The sequence below is a fragment of the Diabrotica undecimpunctata genome, chromosome 4, assembly GCF_040954645.1.
Source record: "Diabrotica undecimpunctata isolate CICGRU chromosome 4, icDiaUnde3, whole genome shotgun sequence".
Taxonomy (NCBI): Eukaryota; Metazoa; Arthropoda; class Insecta; order Coleoptera; family Chrysomelidae; genus Diabrotica; species Diabrotica undecimpunctata.
Window position 1 is genome coordinate 31,339,374 of NC_092806.1, and position 15,805 is coordinate 31,355,178.

Consider the following 15,805-nt stretch of genomic DNA (forward strand, 5'->3'; position numbering starts at 1 on the left):
TCGAAATTGATGGGAAAATAATAAAGCAGGAAGCAAGGTTTAGATATCTGGGAATAGATACAACTAGTTACGGAGATGTTGAAGAAGAAGTACGACAACAAAGCTTAAAAGCAAGTAAAGCGGCGGGATCTTTTAATGACACAATCTGGAAGAACAAACACCTAAGACAAGACACAAAAACAAGAATTTATACAGCAGCAATCAGACCTATATTAACATACACGGCGGAGAAAAGACCTGACATATCTAAAACGAGACAACTACTTGAAACAACAGAGACAAAAATACTCCTGACGAATATCAGGGAAAAGTCTGTTGGATAGGGAGAGAAGCGAAAACACAAGAAGAGCATGCAATGTAGAAGTCATAAATGGATGGGTGACAAAACGAAAATAGGAGTGGAACGAACACATTAGTAGAATGGAAGAGAATAGAATAGTACGAATAGCACGAGATAAGTTACCAAATGAACGAAGAAGTATTGGCAGACTAAGAAAAAGATGGTGCGACAATTTAAACAATTTAGGAGGCTAATATTGAAGAAAAAACAGGTTTTAAAGCCTACATACAAGAAGGAAGAAGAAGAAGAAATCCAGGAGAAAAAGGGAACCGAGCTATATAATAAAATTTAATGTGGAATACCTAGAAAATGAGAGCACGAAAATTCTTTACCACAGACGAATGCTATAGCATATATTAATGTATTTGTATTTATTTAATTACTGAACTTTTCTATTTTGTTTATGCTGCGCTGATATATGTAGGTTTTTTCTACAACAATTTGCTTGGTTTATTTCAAATATTCTGACGCATCTTCATCTCTTTATTTTTTATATTTCTTTTATTTAGAAATTTGGTCCCTTTTGATACAGACTCTTCCTTGAGAAAATTGATAAGATTATCCTAACACCACCTTTTCCCACGCTCGCTAGTCTAAATTTTACCAGCGCGGAACGCTCTAATAGTGTCTCCCAATATTACCGCGATACAGATGGACTGCAAGATAAAGAAGCTATTAACTAAAATGGAATTCGGCAGAATAAAAATGTTGTCACGTGAGTAAGCTCCGGCTGATTCAAAGTCGGGATTTTTATTCAATTCAGACACAGGGTTTTGGCGCGAGATTGCTGATATATTATATTGGAGGTAATCTATCCCCTTATATACACCGAAAAGGGCTTTAGGTGTGATGTTAGGGAATGGTCGGGATGTATGCAAAATTTTCACATTTTTATTCAGGACGTGGATGTGTTCCGCTCAGATATATTTATATTCGAGTCTGTTTTCCTAGTCGAAAGAGGAAAATTTTACTCAACATTGCAGAACTATAAATTGATTTACGATAATACTGATTTTCTATTTTATCAAACAACTTTAATAACGATATATGCTCGATTATATTGTTTGGAGTATTGTTTTCTAACCCAATTGTTATTGGTATATATATATATATATATATATATATATATATATATATCTATATATATATATTATATATATATATATATATAAATATATATATATATATATATATATATATATATATATATATATATATATATATATATATATATATATATATATATATATAATCAGGGATTCTTCAGTATTCACTACCTTCCCTCGCTTAACCGTTTGTATCTCTCTCTGTTGTCCCATTTTCTATCGTTTATGCCTCTCTTACTCATGGCGTCGTCTACTTCGTTCCTCCAGGATCTTCGGTGTCGTCTTTTTTTCCTCCTTCCTATGGCGCCCCATTTGTTTATTTTCTTTATCCATCTACTGTCGCTAGTTCTTCTTACATGTCCATACCACTTTAGTCTTTTTTATTCTATATATGTTAGTGTGTCTGCTTCTATTGATGTTCTTTGCTTTATTTCGTCATTACTTCTCCTATCCACTCTTGTTACTCTGCAGCATCTTACTACTATCTTACCTCTGTTTTTCTTGTTAATAATCCAATTTTCAGCCCCATATGTCATAATACTTCGCACTCATGTTTTATAAATCTGTGTTTTTGTCTTCCTATTTAGGTGTCTATCCCACCATACTGAGTTAAGCTGTTGGATTGCTGTTCTATATTCTATGATTGTAATCTGTAGATCTTCTATGTCTTCTTTACATGTAGATAGGTACTCTGTTTTCGAGAAGTTAATATCTAGGCCAGCCTTGGTATATTCTTCTTGTAGTTTCTTCATCATATAACTGCGGTCTTCTTGGTCTTATGCAATCACTACTTGATCTTCTGCAAAGCTTAACGTATATAGGTATTCGTTTCGTACAGGTACTACCATGCCTTCGCATTTTCTTTTCCATGTAGCCAAGGCTTTCTCTAAGTATATTTTGAATAAGGTTGGAGATATGGAACAACCCTGCAGAAGCCTTTTTGTTGTGGTGAAGTCTCCTATGATAACTGTTTCTTTCAGCAGATCTTCTGTTGTTTTACCTATTTTTGCGTTTCAATCACCCAATATTATGACTGGTTCTTTTTTGGATATATTAGCGATGTTACTGTTTAATAACTGGTACATCACTTCCACTCTTCATCTGTTCCATCGTACATGGATCTTTGTTAACTGTTATAGAGAGTAATTTTAATTAGGCGGTCATTTATTGAAAGGTATTCGTATACACATTTTGCCAGGTTCTTCTGTACCAGTATTGCTATGCCTTTTTGACCGGTTTTATTGGCTCCCGACATGAATATTTTATAGTAGTTGGATTCCCAGTGACCCTGACCTTCCCAGTGGGTTTCTGAAACTCCACATATGTCTATTTTTTTTTTCATAAGCTCTCGTTCTAAGATATGTAGTTTTCCTGGTTCTAACAAACCTCTAATGTTCCATGTGGCTATACGGTGTTTTGTACGTAGTTTTATTTTTGGGTTCCCAGTTACCAATTTCGCAGATGTAGCTTGTTTGCCCATATATGACTTTCGTCTATTTACAGAATATATATAAATATTCACAGGAGTCATATGTTCAACAAGAAATAAATCAGAGCTAATTAATGATGATGATTCTAATATGAATCACTAAAAATTACGTAAGTTTGCAGTTTTTTATAAAACATCTTGCCTTCACTAAATTTTAATGGCAGATAAATAATATTCTATTACTATCCTCGTTAATTTATGCAAATAGCATAAATATTTAAGGCTCTATCATGTCTTTTGTATTTTTAATTCACTAATTTCGTGATTCCGAGCTTTAACTAAACGGGGTCGGCCGCGTATTATTTTCGAGGGTTTTCAAATTAAAACTGTAGTCTCTCAGGCATGGTATTTACTACTACGCCAAAATGTCTATTTAAACATCACCACCACGGTGCGAAAACAAGAGAATTAGCATGAACACGGAAAATCTGATGAAAACATTGAATAATTTACGCCATGTTGACAATGTCATCGAATATTCCTAAACAGAGTTTGTTGAGCCTATCATAAATAACATAATCATGAATTTACGTTGCATAAGCGACAAAAGATAATGTTTAACAACAATCATTTAAACAACTATACTTATGGTTCTATTAATTTGAAGAACTAGAAACTATAACTTTTATTCTTATATTACGTTTATATATATATATATATATATATATATATATATATATATATATATATATATATATATATGTATTGTTGTACTTTTGAATGTCCATAAGCAATAAAAAACCGATATACAAATTTTATTACTTAAATAAAAATTAAAATTATTGATATTTCATAAAGACACGGGCATATAAATTTTCAAACATCCTGTATAAGACAAAATATGTATTTTAAGTTGTTCGAAGAATTGTTCATTAGGCCTCAGAGACAAGACTTTCAAATATTATCGATAAGAAATTTAAATAAGTCGGTTATTGTGGAATGGATTTACCCGGAATAAAAGTGTAGATAGAAAGTGTAAAAACAATAGACCGGGATTTGCGGTGGTTTGTCTCCCCGAAAGATTATATCGGTAAAAGTTTATTAACAAAAGACATTGAATTGAGAAACAGGTATCGTTTGTAGCTATTAGTAAGAAATATTTGTAAAGCAGATAGATTTAGTTAGAATAATTAAAGAAGGTTGTTTTCTGGAATTACCCGAATGACGTTTTATAGAGAGAGTTGGTTGGTAACGATATACGTCACAAGAGGTAGATGATTTTTATTGGTCAATTTTTGAATGCAAGGAGGTTGGTTTTGGCTATGAGATAGGAGAGAGAAAAAAAGGAGAGGTAGTCAGTTTTAGTCGTCCAAGAAGGAAGGAGCTTTGTGATTTGTGTTTGTTTGAAGTCCCGAAGACGTAATTTACCGGGTGTGTTTATTTGCTGTGTAAAAGCTGACCAGTGTGAGGAACGGGGTACAGAGAGATAGAAAACCAAAGGGTATAAGAATATTAAAAGCAGATGAAGCCGGAAACATTTGGAGTTGTAAACAGGCGCGGAGATTGGCTCAAACAGGCTGCATAGACTAACACGAGTTGTTGGGTTGCAGATACAGTGACAGATAGGAGAAAGGTGTACGTCATCTGGACCACAATAGGAGCAGAAGCAGAGAAAGGATTTTTTTGTTGTGGCGTGGCCATAGAATTGCAACGGCAGAGAAGGAAAGGTCAGTCAATTTTCATTAGAGCCGGAGTGTGATTTTCATTTATTAATTAAATAAATTGAATAAATAATAGAGACAGTTAATTTTGCGACCACTTAAAAAAAAAGAATTATAAAAAGAGCTTAGTTATAACACATATTAAAAATCAATGTAAAATAACATTTGGGTCCATGATAGAAAACAACTTCTCATATATTTAAAGTTAGTATATTGCAAATATTACAGGATTGATTGTTATATAAAATTTCATTAAAATAAAGGACATCTCACATATAGTTCAGTTGAAATTCTATGTATTTTATTCAGGTCATATTACCTATCCCGATTAGGAAGCCAATTGGAAAATATTTTGAATCCACGATCAAAGGTAAATAGTACACTTTAAATAGCCTGAGATTGTAATTAATTAATGCTGATTTATTGTGATTAATTGGAAATTAGATCATTTAATAAATATAGACAGGATTTTTCCTAAGTAAGCAATATAATACAATTTAAATAGCATAACAGTATATATATATATTATATATATATATATATATATATATATATATATATGTATATATATATATATATATATATATATATATATATATATATATATATATAATTAGTTAATCAATCAATCAATCAATATTGCCTCTTTATTTCTCATTAAAAAAAAATACAATACAATATTCTCTTTTAGCGACATTTGTTCTCCTTGGCACATGCCATCAGGAGGGTTAGCAACCAAATATTATTCTATATACAAAAAATTACACTGAGGCTAATTCAATCTATCACGGTGATAAATAAATATTCATATAAATGTTATAGTAATAAACTAAATTTGTATATCCTACTGAGTAAGACTCCGCACTAGACTAAACAATAATAACAATGTATAACAGTAAGGCATAGCGTGCATTTGAAATAAGTGAATTTGTCTCTTAGAGGAAGTGAAAGCTGTTTGTATAATAATAATAACAATAATAATAACAAGATAGTCAGAGGAAAGGTTCAGCCTGAAGGTTTCGATATGCAAGATGGCCAAAACATCGAGGCAATGAGTGAAAATGATATGTACAAATATCTCGTATAGAAAGCGCACAAAATTGACCATAAACTAATGAAAACCAAACTAACTTCTTAGTTTATGCGAAGGGCAAGACAGCGAAATCGGTCATATCTTAATAGCAACAATTTGTTTAAGACATTAAATACGTACGCCTGTTCCGAGCTTAGCTACTCATTTGGTATTATCAAGTAGTCAAAAACGGATATAGAAAGTCTCCAGAGAAAAGTGAGAATACTTCTCACAAAGGCGCAAAAACACCATCCACGCAGTGCAGTAGGGAGAACAACATTACCGAGATATCAAGGAGGAAAGAAAATGTCGACAATACAACGTCGAACTATTGGTTGACATCAGGAAAAATGTTTACCGAGACTGAGGGTTTCCTAATTGTCATTCAGGATCAGGTTATTCCAACTAAAAATTACGTGAAATAATTGTTAAAGATCCTCAAGTGCTGATTGGCACTGATTATAAAGAACGCCATAACTCAGTAAGAAAGATTATCCACCAAGAACTTGCTGACAAACTGGGACATCTGCAAATCGACCATCTACCTTACTATCAATATGTCCCTGACAGAATACTTGAAAATGACAGTCCCACAAGCTATACTGGGACCGCACTGTGCTCACAGACCAACCAGTGGCACATAATAGACCGGATCTCATACTAGTTAATAAACTTACTAGGTAAACAACACTTTTTGGTGTGGCGATACCTAACACAAATAATTCGCGTATTAAATACAACGAAAAGATCGCTAAGTATAGAGATCTAGAAATACAAATAAGGAGACAATGGAGAATGGAAAGTACCCAGACATAACCTATTATTCTATCTACTACTGGTGTTATTCCAAGAAATCTCCTACTGAACATAAAACAGCTGGGTCTAAATCAACATCTTTATAAGGTCATGTAGAAAGGTTAGGTAGAAAGCTGTACTACTCGCGATGTCCAGATGTGTACGAAAATTTTTGGAGGATACTAAAAACATACCAAGTCACCTAGGGCTCTATAACACGGAAAGAGTCCCACCAGAGCTCAATCCTTTTGATACCGTAGGTATCTGGGATGAGTGAATTTTTCCCTTAGAGGGAGTGTTAGCCGTATGGCTAAATCTGAACAAGACAGATAAAAAGATATAGAATAGCTATACGCAAAAAAATTGTTAATGCTAATTTTAATACTTTCATCCTATTAAACTAAAACCATGCTAATCGATTTAGTAATTAAACAGGCTCACTAACTCATACCTATACGGCCATGCCTCCCTACAATAACTTGCTGACTCAGTCGGTACCTCTCTCATCATAGTAACTACTTCTACTCTACTAAGTTCATTTCTAATCTACCACTTTAACCTAATCTGTCTCAACACCGAACATTTTCCCAAAAAATGTACCACGTCTTTCCTTTCTTTCATGTTACACATTGAGCAAAACCTTCTGTCATCAGTTTTGCCAGGTCGATCATTCAAATATAAAACTCCACATCTTAATTTAAACAGCCTTGTTTAAATTAAGATGTGGAATGTCCTCGAATGTCCCCAAAATTTTTCATTTTAATGCATGTTTACTCCTTCTTTCCGCAGTTCTTTTGTAGTGTCCACAAAAATTTGATTCGAGCGCCCTATTCTCAGCTTGACACTGTATCTCCTCCTTTCTTTTCTCTATCATACTCTTAATCATACTAGGCCAGCTATCTGTCCATTCCCATTCAAACCTTAGCTCGATACCAAATTTGTCTCCCATGCTCATCCAATCTTTCCACCAGCCACATCTTGCTCCCATCATTTCTTTCAAAATAAATTTTGGCAACATATCATTCGAATATCCTAGAATTTTTTTATTATATTTTTTATGTATATTTACATAACTTAATTTTAAATTTGCTGCTTCCTAAAGAATAATAACAGAAGAAACTAATCAAAATAATGTGACTGTGCAGGGAGAAATTAATTACAGGTGTAATCTAGGCGTCCAGACTCCAGAGTCTAGAAACCAATCTTAAAAAAGGGAAAGAAAATTAATCAGATAAAAATAGATAAAATAATATTGACTTAAGGAAACACAAAATTAGCTAAGTATAAATATTGAAATAGAAGACAAATAAGTTAGCTAAAATAGAGTAGACGTTCTAATACTAATTAATTACACATTACACCAAAGAAGGCCCGTCCTTCAAGCTTTTGCTACAAAATTACTCGCATTTGTTAACAATATCCTTAAGGATAACTAAAAGCTCTTTCTAAAGGATCTTTCAAGAAATAAACTTGTACGGTTTAATCAATACTCAACTTTAACAAGAGATATGTAGAAAATTTCGAGGGAGCTTTCTACACACTTAATTGCGTTATCATTTTGAACTTTAAATACAGTTTACTGTTTTAATTCATTGAGAAACTAAACAAGGCAGTTCAATTTAGACTAAAATTAGTTCTTTGAAAATGTGTTGTTAGACACACGCAATACTGAATACAGAAGCTTATTATACCCACTCAATACTAGCAGACTAATTAATAAAGTCAATTAATAAATTTGGATAAGTTACTGATGTAATACGTATCTCGAAACCTTAAGTGTTATACCGTTTGTCTTTAACATATTACATTTTGGTCACATTCTGATGTTTCATATTAAGCGGCTACAGAAGTGCTGAGGAGCTCTAACGAAAAATCTTGGCTGGTATGGGAATTCATAGAAGAACTAGATATACTAGCTGTATCATCGGGAAATACATGCAATAAAAAAGCTGAAGAAATTGCCAGAAGCGGATTATTTTTATAAAATCCTTTGGTCCATAACCGGCTGTAGGACTGCCAAAAAGCACCGACTGCGACTAAAAATTATCACTTTAGAAAAAGAAGCTTGCTCCAATGAAGAAGACCTGCAACGACTTATAAACAGGGTAACCAAAGCAAGTGATAAATATGGGCTAAAACTTAATACTTCTAAGACAAAACTTATGGTTGTCAGCAAAACGGAGTTAAAACCAACGAACATCAGAGCGTGTCGAATAGAATTAGAAAGAGTCCACAATATTACCTATTTGGGCGCAAACTTTAACGATAACTGGGATATAAATAAAGAAATAAGAATACGCATTCAAAAATCCAGAGCCACCTTCTATAAATTAAAGAAAATTATAATTAATAGAGATATTACGTTAAACCTTAAAATCAGATTAATACGCTGCTACATATTCTCCACATTGCTGTATGGTATGGAGAGCTGGACCCTTACAGAGACATTAATGAAAAAATTAGAGGCCTTTGAGACGTGGATTTATCGACAAGTATTGCGGATAAGTTGGGTTGATCGAATAAGAAATGAAATAGTTTTATATCAAATGAAAAAGACCACAGAAATAACAAAAACGTTAAAAATTCGAAAGTTACAATATTTCAGTCATGTAATGAGACATCCAAAGAGGTATAACCTTCTACTCCTCATAATACAGGGTAAGATTGCCAGAAGGAGAGTCTCAGGCTGAAGAAGAACATCCTGGCTTCGAAATCTCCAAGAAGGGTATCAAGAGAACACCACTAATTTATTTAGAGCTGCCGCGCTGTAAACAAAGTTATTATTGCCAATATAATCGCAAACGTTCGATAATCCGACAGGGTACTGAAAGAAAAAGAAGAACCTAAAGAAAATGTTTATATATTTATCAGAATTAGATCTGTAAATGCCAGCTTTTAATTCTTCCAATTAAGCTAATGGTTGGCTTGTGGATATTTATTAAACGAGAAAGTCATGCATGACATACAAAATATACTGTATACTAAAAGGTTAACACTAAAACCAAATTAATGAAAATGCATGTAACGTAGAACTGCGAGGAATAATCGCCAACCAAATTGATTATGTCTTGATGGACAAAAGGACCGCAACAAACATACAAGATGTAAAGAACCGAAGAATAGCATGCAGTGGATCTGACCATCTTCTAGTACAGATAAAATACAGATGTAGAATTCAAAGAAACGGGAGAGACAAACAGGAACAAACAACAGAACAACTATATATACAAAAATTGAGATAACAAGATATCAAACAGAAGCAACAATGAGCATTAAAAAGAAATTAAGAACAAAAATTTTTGACGCAGCAAGAAAGATCATCGGCAAAAAAAGAAACAAACAAAAAGAGAATGGTTAAATGATGAGTGTAAAGACTATACAGAAAAGAAATGAAGAACACAAGAAATATATGGAAACAGAAACCAGAGAAAGAAGAGCAAATTACGAAGATGCAAGACGGAGGGCCGATAAAATATGCCGAAAATGGAAGAAAGAGAAGAATACAAACCCCGAACAAATCTATGCAGAAATTAAGAAGGACAAATAACTATTGATCCAAAATAAATAAAATTAGTCTGGAAAACTTATTTCCAAACTCTCCTAGGGACGCAAGAAAATGAAGAATATTGATATACATCACATTGAGGGAGAAACAAGCACTACGAGCACAGAAGAATAACCAGGATTCAGGTATTGACAACGTCCCCTCTGAGCTATATAAATTAGGTGGCGAACACCTAGTAAGACAAATGCATATGCTTATGAACAAGATTTGGAATGAGGAAAAGATCCCTAGCGACTGGAAAACCGGGACTATATGCCAAATCTATAAAAAAGAGGATATACTGAAATTATTACTGAAGTTTTTACTTATATACTAAATAAACGACTCCAACAACTAATTGAAAATATTGTCGGTGAATATCAAACCGACAAGGAAGTTCTACAAGGAAGGTTTTCGACAAGAAAGAGAGAACATCTCCCAAAAGTACATCCGACTAGTAAAAGCAATAATGGACTCGTCAACAGCAACTGTCAGAGTACAAAATGAGCTCACTGAGAACTTTTCAATAGTCAACTGAATAAAACAAGGAGACGGGCTGGCACCGACATTATTATTATATTAAGACAAAAAAATTAACACAGGCAAGAGCTAGGGGAAACAGATGCACAATTGAATTAGAGGACAATATTGAAACTGTAGAAAGTTTCACATATCTGGGAGTTACACTAAACACGGATGGAACAGAAGAACCAGAAATTTAAAGAAGAATAGTAAAGGGAAACAAAGCCTTATTTTCACTGGCCCATGTGTTCCGCTTCAAAAACACACGCTGGAGATCGAAAATCAGGGTCTACAAAACTATTGTCAAACCAGTAGTATGTTATGGATGCGAGACACGGGTAATTACAGAAGACATAAAACGAAAACTAGAAGTCTTTAAAAGAAAAGTATTAAGCAAGATATTTGGACCTATTAACGAAAACGGAGACCATGAACTTTATCAATTGTTCAAAGAGGCATTGCTCTCAGAATTCGTAAAACTTCAAAGACTTTAATGGGCTGGTTATGTAGTGAGAATGGAGACTGGAATATTGCCAAAAAGAATCCTAGATAGTAAAATGCAGGGCGCAAGACCAAAAGAAAGACCACGGAGAAGGTAGGAGGGTAAAGTGGCAGCGGACGCGCAAGATTTGCTAGATGTAAGAAATTGGAGAAGATCGGCGCGGGACCGGCAAGGTTGGAGGCATAGTTTGGAGGAGGAAAAGGCTCAATTTGGGCTGTAGCGCCAAAAGAGAGAAAATCATCGGGAAATACATGCAATAAAAAAGCTGATGAAATTACCAGAAGAGGATTATTTTTATAAAATACTACTATAGCCCAAAATAGTACTGAACCAAACAGTACTGAACTTGTAATTATTTTATTGCTTTAAAAAATACATATTATGGACACTTTATAACATGTTCTAAATGAGCTCCTCCTCTTCCAAGACAGACTTCATACCGATATTCCAGATTTCTCGTAATGTTATGGAATAAAGGTTGTCTCAAGTCTGCGAAGAAGGCTCTAATGGCATCCTTTAACTCATTGACGGTTTGTGGTGCTTGTTTAAAAACGGCAGTTTTAGCGATGCCCCAAATGTATGCGTCTAGAGATGCTAAGTCTGGAGAATGTGCAGGATAGAGGAAGTCAGTAAATCGTGAAATAAATTTTTTTGGAAAATGTCCCTGAAGAAATTGACGAACTGCGACAGCAGTATGGCAAGTTGCAATATCCTGCTGAAAAAATTGGTCTCGAAATGCCAAATTACGTGCACGACAAAATTAACGTAGATCAGGGATAAAGCGTGTTAAAATTTGTATGTACCTCTGTTGATTAAGTGTGACTTTGTCACCATTTTTGTCTACCATTTTCTTCGATAAAGTATGGACCAATAATTCCGTGTCCCGAAACTGCACACCAGACACTCACTTTTGCGCTTTTTAAAGGAACATCTTAAACTTTATCTGGTCTGGCAAAGCCCAGAAATCGATTTGTGCGACGATTTACATTTCCTGACAAATGAAAATGTGCTTCGTCTGAAAACCATACATTTTTCAAAAATTCAGGTGTTTCATACTGTAATGCAAGAATTCTGGCACAATATTCCACTCTACTGTGATATTCCCCCTTAGATGTAATTGTTGATGTACCTGAATTACATACGAAAATGCACCCAGCTCCTTCAGGATTCTTTGCAAGGAAGTTCGTTTTAAGCCAAGATGCAGCGCTGATCTTGTCTGGTTGGACGTTCGTGGTAGTCGTTGTTGTTAACTGTCCTGGGACGCCCTAAGTTTTCTTTTCATTGGCACAATACATTACCCGTATTTCTAAACTTTTCAACAACCTTCAAAATTACAGCATTACTTGGAGAACGTATATTAAACCGTTGTGTGAATTGATCACACACGTATTGCAGACTTGCACTATTACGTATGAGCGAAAATAATGCTCCACAAGACACATTTTCTCCTCTGTACTTAACACCATTTTTAACAATTAGGCCTGAGTAGTTAATTGTTAAAGGATTACTTGACAGGTCTATACTAGTTAATTTGAATACGATAGCGAGCCCAAAGAGACATCTATGTTTCAGTTTCAGTACTGTTTATTTTGGGCAATACTGTACTTTGGTTCATAACCGGCCTGCCAAAAAGTACCGACTGCAACTGGAAAAAAGTCCTGATGTGAAAACAATGTAACTCTCAATAAAACAGTGCATTAGTCGTCCAGAAAGTAAATAACGCAAAATTAAAAAAATAAGATATCAACAGAAAACTTGATTTACAAAGTCACAGTACCGTAGGCTAATTTTAAATGTGGTTGTCTTGGTTGTCAAGGCATTTATTGTACCGTTGAATCAGTTTTTTAATGTCAGTGTTGTAGTTGTTCACCGCCAAACGTTCTAGCTAGGGCGCTACTTCATCCTTGTACTGCGCTCTTCGTCGATTCCAAACTCCTTTCTATTCAAGAATTTCTTCAGTTTCTGCAACAAATGATAATAAGAAGACGCGAGGTCTGGGCTATGGGGGAAGTACTCGAAAACTTCCCATTGTAGACGTTGAAGTTCTTGCTGAGTTCATGCCGATACATGGGGCTGAGCATTGTCCTGTATCAGAAACATTTTCGTCGACAACATGCTACATCGTTTATTCTGTATTTCACGTTTTGCTCTTTGAAGGGTTTTGCAATAGGCTTTTGTTTTTATTGTTTTACTCTTTTTCTTCTTCTTGCTCTTTATAAGCAATTCTGCTTGCTCTCTCTCTCTCCAATGGCGCTACAGCCCAAATCAAGCCTTGGCCTTCTCCAAACTATGCCTTCAACCTTGCCGCTCCCGCGCCGATCTTCTCCAGGTTCTCACGTCTACCAAATTTTGCGCGTCCCCTGTACTTCATCCTCCCACCTTTTCCTTGGCCTTCCTTTTGGTCTTGTGCCCTGCATTTTACCTTTTAGGTAAAAAGCACCTCTCTTTCTGACAATCTTATGGTCTCAATTCTCACTATATACTCAGCTCATCGAAGTCCCTGAAGTTTAACGAATTCTGAAATCGGTGCCTTTTTGAACAGTTGCTAAAGTTCATGGTTGTACCTGAATCTTTCTTAGGACTTTTCCTTCAAAGAATTTCAGCTTTCGTTTTGTGTCTTCTGTTATCATCCATGTCTCGCATCCATAACATACTATTGGTCTGATAATAGTTTTGTGGACCCTGATTTTCGATCCCAGGTGGATGATTTTGGAGCGGAGCACATGGGCCAGTGAAAATAAGGCTTTGTTTCACTTTATTATTCTTCCTTGAATTTCTGGTTCTTCTGTTCCATCCGTGTTTAACGTAACTTCCAGATATGTGAAACTTTCTACAGTTTTATTATCGTCCTCTAATTTAACTGTGCGACTGTTTCCCCTAACTCTTGCCCGTCTTAGTTTTTTTGTCTTTTGAATATGTATTTCTAGTATGGTCTCTTCTGCAACTGTTTTTAATTGTGAATATATTTTTGCCGCGTCTGTTCTACGAGACATGATGCTAATGTCATCGGAATAGGCGGCAATCTGTATTGATTTATTTGTTAGGAGATTACCTCTTCCTATATTCAGCTGACAGCTGAATATAGGAATTCTGCTTGTTCATTTGCGGATTAATACCTCTTTGAAAGGTTATCACTTTTGCGCGGTAGTCCGATACTTCTGCCGATTGGTGACTTATCTCTTGCTGTTTTGATGACACGGGTCTCCCCCATTTTGATTATGTGGTTATTCCATTCTTTCCTGTAATTCGTTTCAGTACTCTCTTCTCTGCCGTTTCCAGTATTCTTTGTGTTGTGGCTGTGTCGGGTCTTGTTTCTGAGGCATATGTCACTATTACTCTTACAGTTTACTCCTAGGCATAAACTTTACGTGCGATAAAGGCTTACGGTCCCAAAAAATAGTCGCCATCATTTTTCTTGTATTTATATTCGGTTTTTCTTTTTTTGGATTTCAGCAAGAGTTTTCATGCCACTCCATGACGCTAATTGATTGGCTCAAAAATCAACTTTGTTTAAAATTATAACTTAAGAATATAATAAATAAATTGAACCTAAACAAGATATTTATATATTTAACAGAATCGGGTCTGTAAATTCCAGCTTTTAATTTTTCCAATTAAGCTAATGGTTGGCTTGTAGATATTTATTAAACGGGAAAGTCATGCACGACAAAGATATATACTGTATACTAAAAGGTTAACACTAAAACCAAATTAATGAAAATGCATGTAAATCTGGGTGTAGCTATATCTGCACCTTGTATCAAACTAAAACACACTCGAATGTTATCAAAATATTCTACAAAACTCACTAAAACTTCAAACCAAACTCACCTGTTTTTGACGTAAAAACTCCTATAAAAATTAAGTTATTAGAGTAAATATTTATAACACAAAAATATATTTTTCTAGGTATTACATGTGATAGATAATTTAGTTTAAAAATACATCAATCACGAGGTCAGGTCTTTTATTTCTTTTGCTAAATACTACATGTTTTAAATAATATTTATACAATTTTTGTATAATCAGCTGTTTAAATAGGTTTATCAGGAAATCTATAAATTTGAATGAGCCACGATTAACCGAAATATAGATTTAATTATAATTTTCTGTATAATAATAAGTCTAATTTATACGATGTATAGCACACAAAGAAAAAGAGGAATCAAAATATTATCACTTATTAAAATTAAGTAACCATAATCATTATCCGTTTAAACTTAGTTATAAAGTAAAAACTAAAAAGTAAAAAACCTGAACACTGACAAAATAAACGCTTCTGTGTAAAATATTTTTATTACTAAACGAAGAAAAAAATCAGATTAGAGTTAAACTGTTCAATGAAGTTTATACAATTAATATTATTAATATCTAGCGATTGGATAACTCTACTTTGACACCGCTGTGCGTAGCCGAAAAAACGGACACCTCACTGGTCATTACTGCTCACTTAGGCTATGGCTCCACGAGCGACAGATTGTCGCTAGCAGTAGCAGTAAAATGTAGCTTGATAAATGAAAACAACAGCAGTGATACTGAGTGGCTCCACGCGCTGTAGATTGTCGCTTCGTTTCGAGACCGAGACGCGTCGTCAAGGTCGTGTCGCGTTCGAATAAATCCGGACCTATTTTTTAGCAGTAATTTGCAGCGCGTTTGTGGCTCCACTAGCAGTAATTTGTCGCTTGCAGCGGTAATAGTCATTTAATCGGATATTTTTGTTCTTGTTTTTTTTTATTTCTCTGTGTTTGTTAAGTTGTTTCTTTGTTTTTATAAA

The 15,805-nt window shown here is 34.4% G+C and overlaps 1 protein-coding gene across 2 annotated transcripts in view; it reads right to left on the minus strand.

The window, feature by feature from the left end:
- Window positions 1-15,805, minus strand: part of Rgk3 (Rad, Gem/Kir family member 3) — a 416,027-nt gene that overhangs the window by 170,607 nt on the left and 229,615 nt on the right. The window contains exon 2 of one of the 2 annotated variants that reach the window (XM_072529288.1): window positions 14,863-14,883. The exons of the other annotated variant lie outside the window; for it this stretch is intronic. Coding sequence (XP_072385389.1) covers window positions 14,863-14,883 — 21 coding nt within the window. The remainder of the gene's footprint in view (window positions 1-14,862; window positions 14,884-15,805) is intronic. 2 annotated transcript variants of the gene reach the window in all.